The sequence below is a fragment of the Perca fluviatilis genome, chromosome 1, assembly GCF_010015445.1.
Source record: "Perca fluviatilis chromosome 1, GENO_Pfluv_1.0, whole genome shotgun sequence".
Lineage (NCBI taxonomy): Eukaryota > Metazoa > Chordata > Actinopteri > Perciformes > Percidae > Perca > Perca fluviatilis.
In genome coordinates this window covers 14002531-14017922 of record NC_053112.1, presented here as the reverse complement: position 1 = coordinate 14017922, position 15392 = coordinate 14002531, and the positions used below count along the sequence as shown (strand labels likewise).

The following is a 15392-nucleotide window of genomic DNA, read 5'->3' as shown; positions in this document are numbered from 1 at the left end:
GGCCTCAAACATAAAGATATAAAACTGTAATTTTTTGTGAAGAATCAACAACAAGTGGGTCCCAGTTATGAAGTGGAACGAAATGAGAAGACTGATCAGAGATGCAGCCAAGAGGCCCATGATCACTCTGGATGAACTGCAGAGATCTACAGCTGAGGTGGGAGACTCTGTCCATAGGACAACAATCAGTCGTATACTGCACAAATCTGGCCTTTATGGAAGAGTGGCAAGAAGAAAGCCATTTCTTAAAGATATCCATAAAAAGTGTCGTTTAAAGTTTGCCAAAAGCCACCTGGGAGACACACCAAACATGTGGAAGAAGGTGCTGTGGTCAGATGAAACCAAAATCGAACTTTTTGGCAACAATGCAAAACGTTATGTTTGGCGTAAAAGCAACACAGCTCATCACCCTGAACACACCATCCCCACTGTCAAACATGGTGGTGGCAGCATCATGGTTTGGGCCTGCTTTCTTCAGCAGGGACAGGGAAGATGGTTAAAATTGATGGGAAGATGGATGGAGCCAAATACAGGACCATTCTGGAAGAAAACCTGATGGAGTCTGCAAAAGACCTGAGACTGGGACGGAGATTTGTCTTCCAACAAGACAATGATCCAAAACATAAAGCAAAATCTACAATGGAATGGTTCACAAATAAACATATCCAGGTGTTAGAATGGCCAAGTCAAAGTCCAGACCTGAATCCAATCGAGAATCTGTGGAAAGAACTGAAAACTGCTGTTCACAAACGCTCTCCATCCAACCTCACTGAGCTCGAGCTGTTTTGCAAGGAGGAATGGGCAAAAATGTCAGTCTCTCGATGTGCAAAACTGATAGAGACATACCCCAAGCCACTTACAGCTGTAATCGCAGCAAAAGGTGGCGCTACAAAGTATTAACTTAAGGGGGCTGAATAATTTTGCACGCCCAATATTTCAGTTTTTTATTTGTTTAAAAGGTTTGAAATATCCAATAAATTTCGTTCCACTTCATGATTGTGTCCCACTTGTTGATTCTTCACAAAAAATTACAGTTTTATATCTTTATGTTTGAGGCCTGAAATGTGGCAAAAGGTCGAAAAGTTCAAGGGGGCCGAATACTTTCGCAAGGCACTGTATATATATATGATAATATTTTTGGACAACGTTCATCAATTAATGGAGAAAATCAATGGATTATACCGTAAAGCCATAGTTGTCTTAATCATAAAGTATTTTGTCTGCAAATTTCTCCGAATGCCAGCATCTAAAACATGTATATAAAATAAATAAAATGTAGATCTCAAGACTTTGTTGTAATCTGAAGGGTTTCTCTCTGTCAGAGACTGTAACAGAGTTCCTTCAGATTGAACTTGATATAACGAACTATTTGGTGAGACAGAGAATTTGAGCTTTGTGGTGCACTGTTTACATTGTATTTATTGATACCACATGGTAGAGCAACACACTGTTGGACTGACAGACAATAGGCAGACAAGCATTCAAAGAAGCATTCACATTGGCTTTAAGCCGTCCAAAAATCGTCTGACAAACTACGTTTTGAGCTTTTGTAAATCTGACAGTAATAGATGACTAAGCAGGTTCAGTGGCACTGAAGGTGTTGCTCTGGGCTCGACAGTATAAAGTTTCACAGTATATCAGGTAACACAGATCTTATTACATTAACGGTGACTTAGAAAGAGTAAACATCAGTCTCTAATCTCCGGTGGCTAAGAGAGCTGAACACCCTGAAACTTCAGAAAACAGATTAAGAAATGATCTTCACCACTTTTGACAAAACAGAAATCCTATTCACAAGCAAATTAATGTTAATGTGCTTATAATGTTTTCTTTCTGGTTGCATTATATTCAGTTGGTAAAATAACCTGTATTTGAGGAAGTGAGGGCTTTTATTGTGAAAAGAAAATGTTATTCAACAAGATGGTCTATATCCTTCGCGTTCCACTTCCGGGATTGCTTCCGGTGCTGCAGGAGATTCCGCCGGATGCATTTTCTGTTTCCCTTCCGCTTTCTTTGTGTTGGAATTTTAAATTCGGTTTATTTATGAGGACTATTGTTGACTGCTCCTCAGATCTCTGCAGGGTAAATTGAGACAGCTAGCTAGACTATCTGTCCATTCTGAGTTTTCTCTCCCACGATTATTTTGCAGTGGCTCTGTGCGGAGCTTAGCACCGCCCATGACGATTCTGATTGGTTTAAAGAAATGCCATTAAATCAGAGCATGTTTTCCTCCCATCCCCGAATGCTATGTGGAGTAGACAGACCCTCATTCAGAAAGCTTTGGAGGAGGTTCTGTCAAAAGGGAGACTATCAACAAGATAACCTTTTAAAAAGTTATTCGACAACGGTGACGGCCATGTTCACAACACGCTTTATGCCAGCAACAGCAATCCCTTTTTGTTTTTTTACAATAAGAGCTCCCCACTTCTTCCCAATGCATAACAAGTAAACTCACAGGACGTTTTATGGCCAACTGAATAGAACGCGACCAGTTTTTGAACATTACTGAGAAGTCGATGTAATCCATCCGTTTCTACTGTCCCGAGGAAATTAACGTTGACAATCAAGTGCTGAAATTGCAGCATTTGTGAGTTTGTTTTATTTCTGCATTTGTCGACCGTTTCTTTGTGCCACATGTGGTCAGGTTAGGACCAATGCTGCCTATGTTTTGTCTCAATGAAGATCTTTCCTTAATTTGCTTGTGTTTGAAGTTACAGTTCTTAAAACACAACTTGCATAAAATGCAACGTCAAAACTATAGTATCATGTTTTTAATGGACGTTGCAGTCAAGTACAGAAAATGACCTGCAAATACAAATCTTTGAAGGTTTCTAACACTTTTATTCCTTAAGACAACCTGATTTCTTAAAAGAAATACATTTTAAAACCCATCTTCCATCTTAAGGCACTTTTGGTATTTTGAATGTCACAAATGCACAAAATCAAATAAATACCAATTGTGTTGTAACCAGCTACGTGTCAGCATATATGGGTACTGCGATGAACTGTATTATCAAACTGCGCTTTAACAACAGGCAGGAGGCCGCAGTCGCACAAACAGCAGAATATTAAAAAACCTGAATCAGGTACAATCTGGGATGTACCGAACCCACCGGAACTGTTAACACTTTCATGAGTGAAATAGAGTTTACTCACCTTTTTCAGAGTAATCTACATCTTTCTGAGATTGTTTCATCATTATTGTATCACACTTGCGATGTTATAATACAGGAACGGGAAACTCAAAATCTTATATTTCTGAAAATACAGACTTTTTGATATTGATGTTTCCTCGTTTACCTCGTCACTTGTCACAAGTTTCCCACCTTTTTGTTGAGTTTTTCCTTTCTCACTGGGTTTATTTTATTCTCTCTATATCTTAGGTCCAGAGTTTGTTTGTTTTTTATTCAAAGTTTCAGAAGTTTTTTAGTGGCAGATCAAAGCGGTCCAGTCAGGAAAGTTATCAATCTCTCCGGTCTCGTTCAGCTTTTGGTCTCCATGTGTCAGTGTCAACTTGTAGCGTAGACGCACCTTTCGCTAGAGAAAGAAAGGAAGGAAATATGTCAGATGTACAAAGATGGAGAAAGCAAATGAATGAATAATGGAAATGCAAATGAATACTTCAGTGCTCTGGGTTATCCAATTTATCAATAACTCTGGTTTTATCCCAGTAATTCATCTCAACGGTCTTTTTATTTTATGCAAAGGTTGACATCCACTAACTCACAGTTAACTTTATTTTGGACAGTATTTAATAAGCTGTTTATCTATCATTCATAGGAAATCTCTTGTCTATATAACATTTACGTTACATTTTAATACCCAATAAATAATGGGAATGATTGGAATCAATGTGTCAAAACCAGGAAAAGAATGTAATACTTTATATTAAAAATACCCAAGTTACAGTGTCATATATTCAGGTTTTACATCAGGATAAGACTGTTTGCACAGGCGACTGTATACTAAGCAGTAGTGGAAAGTAACTAAGTACATTTACTCAAGCACTGTACCTAAGTACAATTTTGAAGTACTTTACTTTCCGCTCTGCTACATTTCAGAGGAATGTATTGTTTTTTCTTCCACTACATCTATTTAATAACATTACAGATTTAGATTTAAGTTACAGAAAACACATTATTATGTCTTATTACCAGTTAAAGCAACACTATGTAACTTTTCCAGCTTCGGTCCCCCTACAGGTTGGAAGTGGAATTGTCCATTATGTTACATAAAATTAGCCCCACCTGTATCAGCTGCAACATTAAAGTGATGAACACAATAATGCATCAACATTTTAATATTAAAAAGTAGCAATACCACACTGTACCACACTAATACTCTGTTACAAGTCAAAGATCGGAGTACTTTTTCCACCACTGATACGAAGCAGCAGAGTAAAACAACACTGCAACACGCTAAATCAAACTGAAATAATAATTATAAACACAAACACACTGAAATGTAATGATTGTTATTATATTTACATTATTATCATTATATATATATATATATATATATATATATATATATATATATATATATATATATATATATATATATATATATATACAGTGCCTTGCGAAAGTATTCGGCCCCTTGAACTTTTCGGACACTTTTGCCACATTTCAGGCCTCAAACATAAAGATATAAAACTGTAATTTTTTGTGAAGAATCAACAACAAGTGGGACACAATCATGAAGTGGAACGAAATTTATTGGATATTTCAAACCTTTTAAACAAATAAAAACTGAAATATTGGGCTGCAAAATTATTCAGCCCCCTTAAGTTAATACTTTGTGGCGCCACCTTTTGCTGCGATTACAGCTGTAAGTCGCTTGGGGTATGTCTCTATCAGTTTTGCACATCGAGAGACTGACATTTTTGCCCATTCCTCCTTGCAAAACAGCTCGAGTTCAGTGAGGTTGGATGGAGAGCGTTTGTGAACAGCAGTTTTCAGTTCTTTCCACAGATTCTCGATTGGATTCAGGTCTGGACTTTGACTTGGCCATTCTAACACCTGGATATGTTTATTTGTGAACCATTCCATTGTAGATTTTGCTTTATGTTTTGGATCATTGTCTTGTTGGAAGACAAATCTCCGTCCCAGTCTCAGGTCTTTTGCAGACTCCATCAGGTTTTCTTCCAGAATGGTCCTGTATTTGGCTCCATCCATCTTCCCATCAATTTTAACCATCTTCCCTGTCCCTGCTGAAGAAAAGCAGGCCCAAACCATGATGCTGCCACCACCATGTTTGACAGTGGGGATGGTGTGTTCAGGGTGATGAGCTGTGTTGCTTTTACGCCAAACATAACGTTTTGCATTGTTGCCAAAACGTTCGATTTTGGTTTCATCTGACCACAGCACCTTCTTCCACATGTTTGGTGTGTCTCCCAGGTGGCTTTTGGCAAACTTTAAACGACACTTTTTATGGATATCTTTAAGAAATGGCTTTCTTCTTGCCACTCTTCCATAAAGGCCAGATTTGTGCAGTATACGACTGATTGTTGTCCTATGGACAGAGTCTCCCACCTCAGCTGTAGATCTCTGCAGTTCATCCAGAGTGATCATGGGCCTCTTGGCTGTATCTCTGATCAGTCTTCTCATTGTATGAGCTGAAAGTTTAGAGGGACGGCCGGGTCTTCGTAGATTTGTAGTGGTCTGATACTCCTTCCATTTCAATATTATCGCTTGCACAGTGCTCCTTGGGATGTTTAAAGCTTGGGAAATCTTTTTGTATCCAAATCCGGCTTTAAACTTCTCCACAACAGTATCTCGGACCAGCCTGGTGTGTTCCTTGTTCTTCATGATGCTCTCTGCGCTTTACACGGACCTCTGAGACTATCACAGAGCAGGTGCATTTATACAGACTTGATTACACAACAGCTGGATTCTATTTATCATCATTAGTCATTTAGGTCAACATTGGATCATTCAGAGATCCTCACTGAACTTCTGGAGAGAGTTTGCTGCACTGAAAGTAAAGGGGCTGAATAATTTTGCACGCCCACTTTTTCAGTTTTTTATTTGTTAAAAAAGTTTGAAATAGCCAATGGAATTTCGTTCCACTTCATAATTGGGACCCACTTGTTGTTGATTCTTCACAAAAAATTACAGTTTTATATCTTTATGTTTGAGGCCTGAAATGTGGCAAAAGGTCGAAACGTTCAAGGGGGCCGAATACTTTCGCAAGGCACTGTATATATATATATATATAGAACTTAAGTTATTTGGTTTGAGGTACTATAAGTAATGGGTTTTTGGGAATTTAAAATGTGTTCGTGACTGATCAATGTAAATCAATAGCGCTCCTCAAACTCACCTTGTGAGGATTAACCAATAGGAGGACCTGGGAGACAGCGGGCGGGGGCAGGAGAGGGTTGTAAGGAGGTAGGTGTGTCACTGAGGCAGACTGAAGTTTCACCAACATGGTCTGAAGGAGAGGTAAAAAACTGAAAATTAACTCATGCTAATCATCCTAATGGAAAGTAGGTGGGCACAGGTCAAACTGCTGAACGATGAAGGGGAATGGGCATAAAATGTCAAAAAAAGAAATATATTATACAATATTTACAGAGGGAGTCTGACCAATCTGAAGTGGCTCCAGGAGGGGGCGCCGGTAACACAATCAACTCAGAGCCGTGTGTGTGTGTGTGTGTGTGTGTGTGTATGTGTGTATGTGTGTATGTATGTATGTATGTATGTATGTATGTATATATATACTCTGAATGTACTCATTCACATTCTCTGTTTAACCCTTCATGTTGTCCTCGGAGCAAATTTGACCCATTTTCAAAAAGTTACTATATCAGAAATTTGGGTTTCTTTCAACCAAAACCAAACCAAAAAAAACATAATGTGGATGGTTCCATACAACCGTTACTCTTTACAAGTAAAATAAATAATCATTTCATTACTTTCTTGAATTTGGGTGTTATTTAATTTTATAGTGTTTGGAAAAAAATAAAGGTTGGATAAAAGTGACAAAAAATGTTGGAAAAAACAACAAAAACGTCAAAAAAAAAGTGCAGAAAAATCAACAAAAACAACAATAACAGTGAAAATTTGTGACAAAAAAAATTGGAAAAAAGTGACAAAAACATCGAGGAAAGCATCAAAAGTGCCGACATCTTTTGAAAAAAGTGATGAAATTTTGACCCAGAAATAAACAAAAGTTGCATGGTCGATGGGAAGACAACAGACAGGGAGATAGGGAAGAGAGGGAAGAGAGGGAAGAGAGGGAAGACAGGGATAAAGGAACGTCGACCCATCTGAGCAGCTGCTAGAAACACCGATGTCTACGTGATAAGCTTTAACACAGAGACACTTCCGGAGGGGAGCTGTTTAGAGCCATTCTACTTGCATGTGAAAACTGATATTGTGATTCTGCTACATGTTAAATTGCTTGTTTTGTCTGACCAACAGTTCAAAAGCCAAAAGGTATTGAATTAATAATGATATAAAACGCAGAAAAGCAGCACATTATCACATTTAAGAAGCAGGAACCAGAAGATGTTTGACTTTTTTGGTTGTTCAACTTAAACATTAATCAGTAGCCCAAGATGGTGCTGCAGATGGCTGCCTTGGTGAGTTGGTGCATTTAGTGTTTTTCTTCCATCCATGTCTCTTATTTTGACAAGGCTTTGAATCGGGAACATCAGTGTACATGTGTGCACTTGGGTGTGTTTAAATCTACGTTCAAAATCTCCCCCGCTGCCTGGTTTAAATGATACTCATTCACACTTAAAACATTTTTTTTTTCATTTTGATACAAGATTTTGAATATATCTTTGGATTTTCTTTTTACCTTTGGAACAGCAGCTTGAAACAGGAAGTCTTTCACATCGAGGGCAGACGTGTTCACTGTGGAGATGACGACCACAGCGACACCTGGATAACCCGGCGGGGAGTCTTTGGCAAAATGGAGGGAGACGCGGACGCCGCCCTGATCGTACAAAGTGATCGGCTCAAGATTACCTACCAAGAACACGCAAACAACAGCCATTTAGACAGGATATCCAGTGGATGGTTTATAAACACATAACAGAGGATTGACTGTAGCAAAACAGTACTAGGAAAACCAAAGATAACCCAGCTGTTTCTCCATACAAACATACTGGGTCTGATGGTCTCCACTGGAACAGAGATGTTTTTCAAGAGTTGTGGGGTAAACAAGCGCTCCTCTAATTTCACTGGAGATCCCGACACTTCAGTGAGTTGTTTCTGCGACTGGGACGTTGATCCTGACTCTGTAAACTGTTGATGGTAAGGAAGCGACCTGATAGAAGAAATGGTCATCAAACAGTCATTTCTAGAAGTAATAAGGACAGTAAATGAAGCCAACGAACATCTCCGCACAGTGATAATCTACTTCAACATTTTTGTTTTCACAAAATATATTGTATATCTTGCAAAAATGTCTTTTGCATGTTCCCAGAATTCCACAACATACCCTGGACTTGATAAGGACAAAATGACTTGATAAGTTGGAAAAGAAAAATATATATATATATTCTTTTAACATTAACAAACGACACAAACAAAAATAACCTGATAATGATATATCTGAGTATCTACAATAAACATTACTATCTTAGAGAACAGTCCAAGTACATTTTGAACAGTAAACATAATTTAAAACTAAATAAAAAAATAACTATCAATATAAACACAAAACTAAATGAAAAGTGAATTGTGGGTATTATTTATGAATAAAAAGGTATCAATTTTGTTTTGTCACAGTTCACGGCTCTGCAAAAAAAATTATATATCTGCTAACACACATCAGCAGGCCGATAAGACTGGTGTGAGTTCTTCTCCTTTCACATTTATCTATGTCAAGGATTTATGTTATGTTAAATTTTGTATGTGTAAGCATTTACACCCAGAGGATGATCACTATTTATCTTCCTTCTAACAAAATCATTAGAAATATTAGAAATAGTGATTATTCACCGGCACATTCTACACATTATAACCAATATAAAAAGCCTTTTTAAACCAGTGCTTTTTGTTATTACTAAACATATACATGCACCACATCCAAAGCATTCTCTACAGTGGTTTCTTTCTTTTCTCTGTCCTTACCAGATGTTAGTCCCATCTGATGTAGTACTGCTCCCTCCACATCCACGGGCTCTCAACACAACACCTCTCCCTCCATTCTGCTCAGCATTCTTCTTCGTCTGAACCTCTCCATTAAGCTGACGGAAAGGATAAACTGTGTTAAAATATTGATACAAAATGTAAATAAAAATGGCATTCAAATCTTTAACTTTACATCCGAGCCTCACCTGCAGCAGTTCTTCATAGTAGGACCTTGAAGTCTCTTGAGTCTGTTTTGAGACCAGATTATCTAACTCTGCAATCACAGGAAACAACATCATCGCACAATGACTCATCACACTCAGAAAGAACAAACTAGAAATAGGCACAAATGCAGGGCCTACCCAGTTCATTTAAGTCCTGCTCAGCCACTGAGTGGAAGGTACTTTCCAGAAGAGAGGAAAACATGGGTGAAAAGGATTCAAAGGATGGTGGAGAATCCGCATTTTTTCTGCGCGTCTGTGGAGAGTCCAGTGCCGACAGGTCGATGAGGTGGTAGCTTTTAATCTCTCTGGGACTCTCTGGAGCTGGAGGAACAAGAAGAAGAAACAGGATCAAATACAAGCAGAACAGAGTAGAGTCAAACGCAAAGTCAAGGCGTTTTCCACAGGGGCTACTTCATGGAAAAAAAAGGTTAAAACAAATGAGGACTACCATTATTTTTATTCTCCTCGCTGCTTCTACTTCTTTCCCTTCCCCCGTTACACTCTCTCTTCCCCACTCGGTCTTTATAGGCGTTTACTACAAGCGTTAGCTCGTCGTTAGCCGCCAGGATCTGCGTCAGAGCTACGTCGTCGTCCATCGTGTCGCTGGCCAGGCGGAACAAGCTGGGCCTCAGCCGATCACAGCGCTCGTACAGGGCCTGCAGCAGGGAAGAGGGAAAGACCAAATGTTGAGTTATACTATATTTCTTATTAAAACATGTAGGTTACATATGACTGCATTTATTATATTTAAATGTGAAGCAGGTCCCAGCTGCACTTTTTGACCTGAAAGTCAACAAATTACTGTTTGTTGACTACATTTTCACAGAGAAATTGGACAGTGAGTGAAACAATTAGCCAGTAGAGGCAATAGATGGACAACAATCCCAGGACTTCGACACCGTTTTGCTTTTCGTGGTCAGCCCTGAACTAGTCTCGCATTGCCAGACCTATCTCCACGGCACTGCGGAGGAAGGTCTGGCTAGTCCACACAACATTCTTCGTCTCGGGTGGCGCTAAGCACCAAACGCAGCAACGGTGTCTCTGCAAAATAGCCTCGGGAAGGAACTTGTTTTGGGGGAACATTTGCGAGCTCTGGAATTAAAATGGCTGTGTGTGTGTGTGTGTGTGTGTGTGTGTGTGTGTGTGTGTGTGTGTGTGATGAGAATTTTAGTCAAAAAAAAGAAAGAAAAGAAGATACATTTTATTTGATTGTCGGTTCTAGCTTGGAGGATATTTCCCGAATCGACCAGAGTTTCGAATGACATCCAGCGGAACCTCCAGCGGCACCGGAACAACCCCGTGTATGAAACATTGTCGATATAGACTGGCCCAGAGAAAGTCCTTGATTGTTTTAATAATGTCAAAACGTACCTTTATGTCATCACTGGGCTGTAACGAGTTTCCAGTGATGGTGTGCTGGCGCAGTAGCTCTCGGAGCTGTTTGGTGCTGCTCTCTACTTCCTCCAGAGTAGATTCGCGCTTTGACACTTTCTCTGCCTTCTCCTGCTCCTAAAATCAAAAAAACATAAACAAATGAACATCAAACTCACACAATTACAAATGCATGCATCGAAAACATGACCACCATCACCACCAGCAGCACTGCTCACCTCTTTGATGGTGCTTTTAATGAGTCTGTTGGCAGCTTCCAGGTCTTCAGGGCGAGCACTTTTTAATAATCTGGCTAAAAGCTGATGATACAGAAATGCATCTTTAGCGGGATGAAATATGTTACGTTATACTTTATTGTCTCCTTAGGGAAATTTGCTTTGGACTCAAACTGCACACATAAATAATGCCTTAACGGTTAGCGTTACACAAAAAAGTAGGCCTATTGCACACATGCTGTGGTAAAAACATATTGTAGTAACACATATTTCCTACATCCCCCAGTAAAACCCCATGAAACTATTGCCTCAAGTATTGTTTAAATGTTATATAGCAGATATTAATTACACACACATACACACACCTTGGCCTTGTCCTCCTGGTCAAAAACAGATTCTGTGGTTCTTTGCGTTGGAGGTGCCATTATAACTGTGTCTGGTAGTTTGGGATCTTTCTTCACAATACCTAAAAAAACAAAAAGAAAGGGAAGGGGACAAATTACAATATATAAATCACACTTTTATATTAGGGGTGTCACTGTTTTGATTTTAAATCGAAAAATGTATCGTAATGAGCTTTCGATTTTTAAAACAAAAGCAGGATCAGTGAATCCACCAGTGTTTTTATCTCTCTCCATCCACGCCTACCTGCGCACGTCAGAAGAAAATAACAACAGACACAGCTTAGCTTACCGGCTGGTAGCATGGAGCTAAAGACACAGGATAAAATTAGATTAGCGGAAACCTGCAGATTGACTTTCCCAGACACCATGACCACTGCCGGAGTCGGAGATGACTGAGAAACAACAGCACTGGAAAACCCTCCTGCTTCTCTGAAAACACTGGTGTGGCAACATTGTGCCTTCCCAGAGTGAGTTATGTAAACAAACAACGAAGGGAAAGCATGTGGGCTCCCACGGGACTACATGGTGCATTCATGTGCACCTTTTGTTAAACTATGGTGCATTCAACTGCACTTGTAAACTCTGATAAACTCTGAAACTGTTGTTGCAAAGTACCCTTCTTGCATTTAGTGGCTCTTATTGTGGCATTGTCATTACTATTGGAAAAAAAAAGTTTAGTAACTGAATCGTGACACCCCTATTTTATATATCTGTAAACTCCTAATATATCGTGAATAATTAAAGTGTTGCTCAGGCGAGTATCAAGACTTTATGAGTGTATGCTGCATCCAGACCTTGTTTCTTGAGCATGCAGTAAGCTTCCTGAATCTTAGGTTCTTCTTTAAGCCAAAGAGTCCAGCCGTAGAGGACCTCCGTCACTCGGTCCTTAACTTTCTGTGGAGTCCACGCGCCAAAGTACTGCTCAGAAAAGATCAGATTTTAGAAAGACAGCAATAAAACGGGACTGGTACATGCAAAAATAGGGAACTTAGGACACCGGTCTCTTTGATTACCTTTGGTGTTAAAAGTTTGATGAGCTCATTGAGAAAGCGAAACTTGGCTGCCTCGCTGTGGAAACTCTTTCCACAGTTGTTCATACATGCCTCGAGAACCTGGAAAGCACCAAGTCAGTATAAATGATTATCAACAAATAAATGTTTAACAAGTGAAAATGAAAGAAAAAAGTACTTTGTTCTTTCACAGCCCAAAAGAGAGAGAGAACAGATTTGTCACTGCATGTTTCGAGGTTAACCAGCTTTAAATGTCACGCCATCAGGCACGTGAACCTTCAAGAAGATTCCCTAAAATACATAACCCTAACCGTATGGACGAGAAACTGTGTGAAACCGTGTGCTGTCACAACATACAGTTAGTCAAATGAAGATTAAACCCCTCATGTAACTTGGGTCATGTGATGAAAGTTAGTCCCAGATATTCTTCACAGGGCCGCCCTCCCCCTGGGGTTAAAAAATGTAGACTTTAGTTTTTTAAATGAATAGTCTGTACCGTTATCATGTTATGATAAATGCGGAGTATAATGCATGAGAAAAGGCAATGAATAAAAATAAACGGGCACACACACCAAGATAAGGAGATACTGCTTCTTCTCACAACTGACTTGTTAAAAGGAAGAAATTTTTCACAGCAGATAAAAAATAAACTGTGCGTCATCTTTGTATTATATGTAGAGATGAAAAACCCTAAATACTTACAGTGAGAGCCTGCAGAGCCTGTTTCTCCTGTGGCGACTGGATTTTATGGGCAAGAAGGCGAATGGCTACCTGTGGGCTGAAAGCAGAAAATTAAGATTTAAGTCACATTAAAATGCCTGAGTAGACCGTGAGCAAAGGACAGGTTATGCCAACATTTAAAGAAGTACTATTCACACACACGCTCGAGTAAAGCTGATAGAAATGGATGAAAACGTAACAATTTTACGTTCCCATCCATACTTGCTTTGAATTTACATTACGTTTTAGACATTAAAACACATGTTAATACTGAAAAGAAGAAAAAGGTCAAAAGGGAAAGGGGGCTGCAGAGTTCTTCTTCCGTCTTGCATGATCGTGAAACGGAGAAGCTCTGACCACAACATGGATCTGAAGCAACTCTCTTTCTCAAACACCACAATTGCGTTAAAATAACCTCGAGAAGCATGCAGCCTCCCCTAAAAACTTCAGCTCATGTTTAAAGCTTGAGGGCGATCGGAGTCTGACTGAGACCCCACGCAGGGTTGTGTGCGGGCACGTAAAGAAGATTAAAAAAAGGGAAACATTTTGATGAGGTGCTCTGTTCAGTTTACCCATCAGTCTCTTGGTTGACAAGCTGGTAGAAGTTCTGGATGCAGTCCCATCTGTCCTCCAGATTGTTTGGGTCTGTGGCCTGGTCTGAAACAAGTACACCAGAGAAATGCGTTAAACATCCGAAAAATATTTTCATAATGTGCCACAATTGGATCAAATACATGTAAGAAACTAAACAACTTAATGAAGTAGAAATAAAAGATAGACCCACACAGAAAAACAGGTAAACACTTCCTGTGTTGTACTGAGTATACTTGCAAGATGTGGAATATGTGGAGTATTTCTGAGTAATTGATTAATCAAGAAAATGTGGGAAATGCCAATCCTAACTTGTTTTGTTCAAGCCAATGGTCCAAAACACCAGAAATGTTTGCATTTTTGCTTAATTAACAACTTAAATGATAGTGGATTATGAAAATTGTTGTTGATTCATTTCTGTCAATCTACCAATTGATTAATCAACCAATCACTTTAGCAGTGAGGCAGTATACTTTTACTGCTATGTTAATTACTGAAGGTTTAGATGTTGCATTGAACATGATAAACTAATTTAATATTGCTGTTGTGGGGTGTGCCACTTTGAAAACAAGCATTTTGACATAATTTATAGAGGCAAAGCGCCTGATGATTTTTCATCCTTCCAACAAGTATGAAATTTGGATATGAGGCCTTCACAAGAAAGTCAATAACCGTAGCACTGGTAGGTGAAACTAAAACAGACTAGTATTCATAATGCTTTTCATATTTTAGGTACATTTTGCTGCTCGTTTACTTTTCAGTACATGTTCAAATGCAGGTCTTTAATTTAACGGTGTATTTCCATCGTAATATTGCTACTTTAACATCTGAAAACTTTATCCAGCAACTAAAGAAAATATACAAAATGTTCTACCACGGCGCGCGTGCACAGCAGGACCGCAGACACAACACACCGCTGGCCAGGCACGCGCACGGCCTGATCAACTTCCTGTTCCAACCAACTGATACTTTCTGCACAATACCAAACACGTTTTATTAAAGTTAAGATAATTTGACCCATTCAGAAATTAAACGCAAATATAACGCGTTATTCGTGTAATGAAGTCCAACTGACGGTACGAGCCGACCGTTAATGTGACGTTAGCAAACAACGCAGCGCCTGTTATAGTTCAGATCTATGGTTCATGTGATGAGGAGATACCTAGCTCCGTTAGCGTTACGTCGGATCTAAAAGTATGCAGCTAAAACAACACAACGCACGTTTCTATCTCCGTTTACTTACTAAGCCACGATTCTAGAGTTGCCTGCCTGTCACTGGTCGCCATTGCCGTCCGTCTCCTGCAGGTCCAGAGATGTTTAATAGCTGGTTTTTGTGCGTCTTTCCTGTGGAAGCGCCGAGTTGTCAAACTGCTGTCTGCGGTGGCATGTGACACACACGCCCAGTCAGTCACACTCCTCCTGACACACCAGCCAAATTATACCACACACCCCCTCCCCTCACTCCACATATCAGCACTACACTAGATAACAGTGGTGGAAGGTAACTAAGAACATTTACTCAACTAATGTACGTGCTATTTGCAATTTTTGCAACTTTCACTTTCTTGAAGTATTTCAATGTTATGTTACTTTCTACTTTTACTCTACTACATTTATCTGACAGCTGGAGATTACAGATTAAGATTTTACAAAAAAAAAAGAAAATAAAAAAAGAGAGATTAATTTATAATCAATTTGTGGGGTGATTTTGTAGAATGGGGAAGAAATCAAACAAAGTAAAAAAATA

General features: G+C 39.2%; 1 protein-coding gene across 1 annotated transcript; it reads right to left on the bottom strand.

Annotated features, from left to right (window-relative positions):
- Window positions 1–2371: 2371 nt before the first annotated feature.
- On the bottom strand, window positions 2372–15275 carry LOC120558534 (ADP-ribosylation factor-binding protein GGA2-like). The gene is made up of 16 exons (XM_039799573.1): window positions 14889–15275; window positions 13627–13711; window positions 13037–13112; window positions 12338–12436; window positions 12119–12242; window positions 11286–11386; window positions 10924–11004; window positions 10685–10822; window positions 9762–9969; window positions 9452–9634; window positions 9296–9363; window positions 9090–9205; window positions 8120–8280; window positions 7810–7979; window positions 6325–6435; window positions 2372–3537 (listed from the first exon to the last, which is right to left on the bottom strand). Exons 1-16 carry the CDS (start codon window positions 14929–14931, stop codon window positions 3427–3429), a joined length of 1875 nt encoding a protein of 624 aa, XP_039655507.1. The 5' UTR covers window positions 14932–15275; the 3' UTR covers window positions 2372–3426.
- Window positions 15276–15392: the final 117 nt, after the last annotated feature.

Bases quoted from the DNA above. Each gene is read 5' to 3' on its own strand.
- LOC120558534 (XM_039799573.1), bottom strand. From the start codon at position 14,931: ATGGCGACCAGTGACAGGCAGGCAACTCTAGAATCGTGGCTTA. The intron at 12,243-12,337 runs GTAATCAAAGAG...TTTTCTGAGCAG, and splicing joins TCAAACTTTTAACACCAAAG to TACTTTGGCGCGTGGACTCC. The intron at 8,281-9,089 runs GTAAGGACAGAG...TTCTTCTATCAG, and splicing joins TCAGATGGGACTAACATCTG to GTCGCTTCCTTACCATCAAC.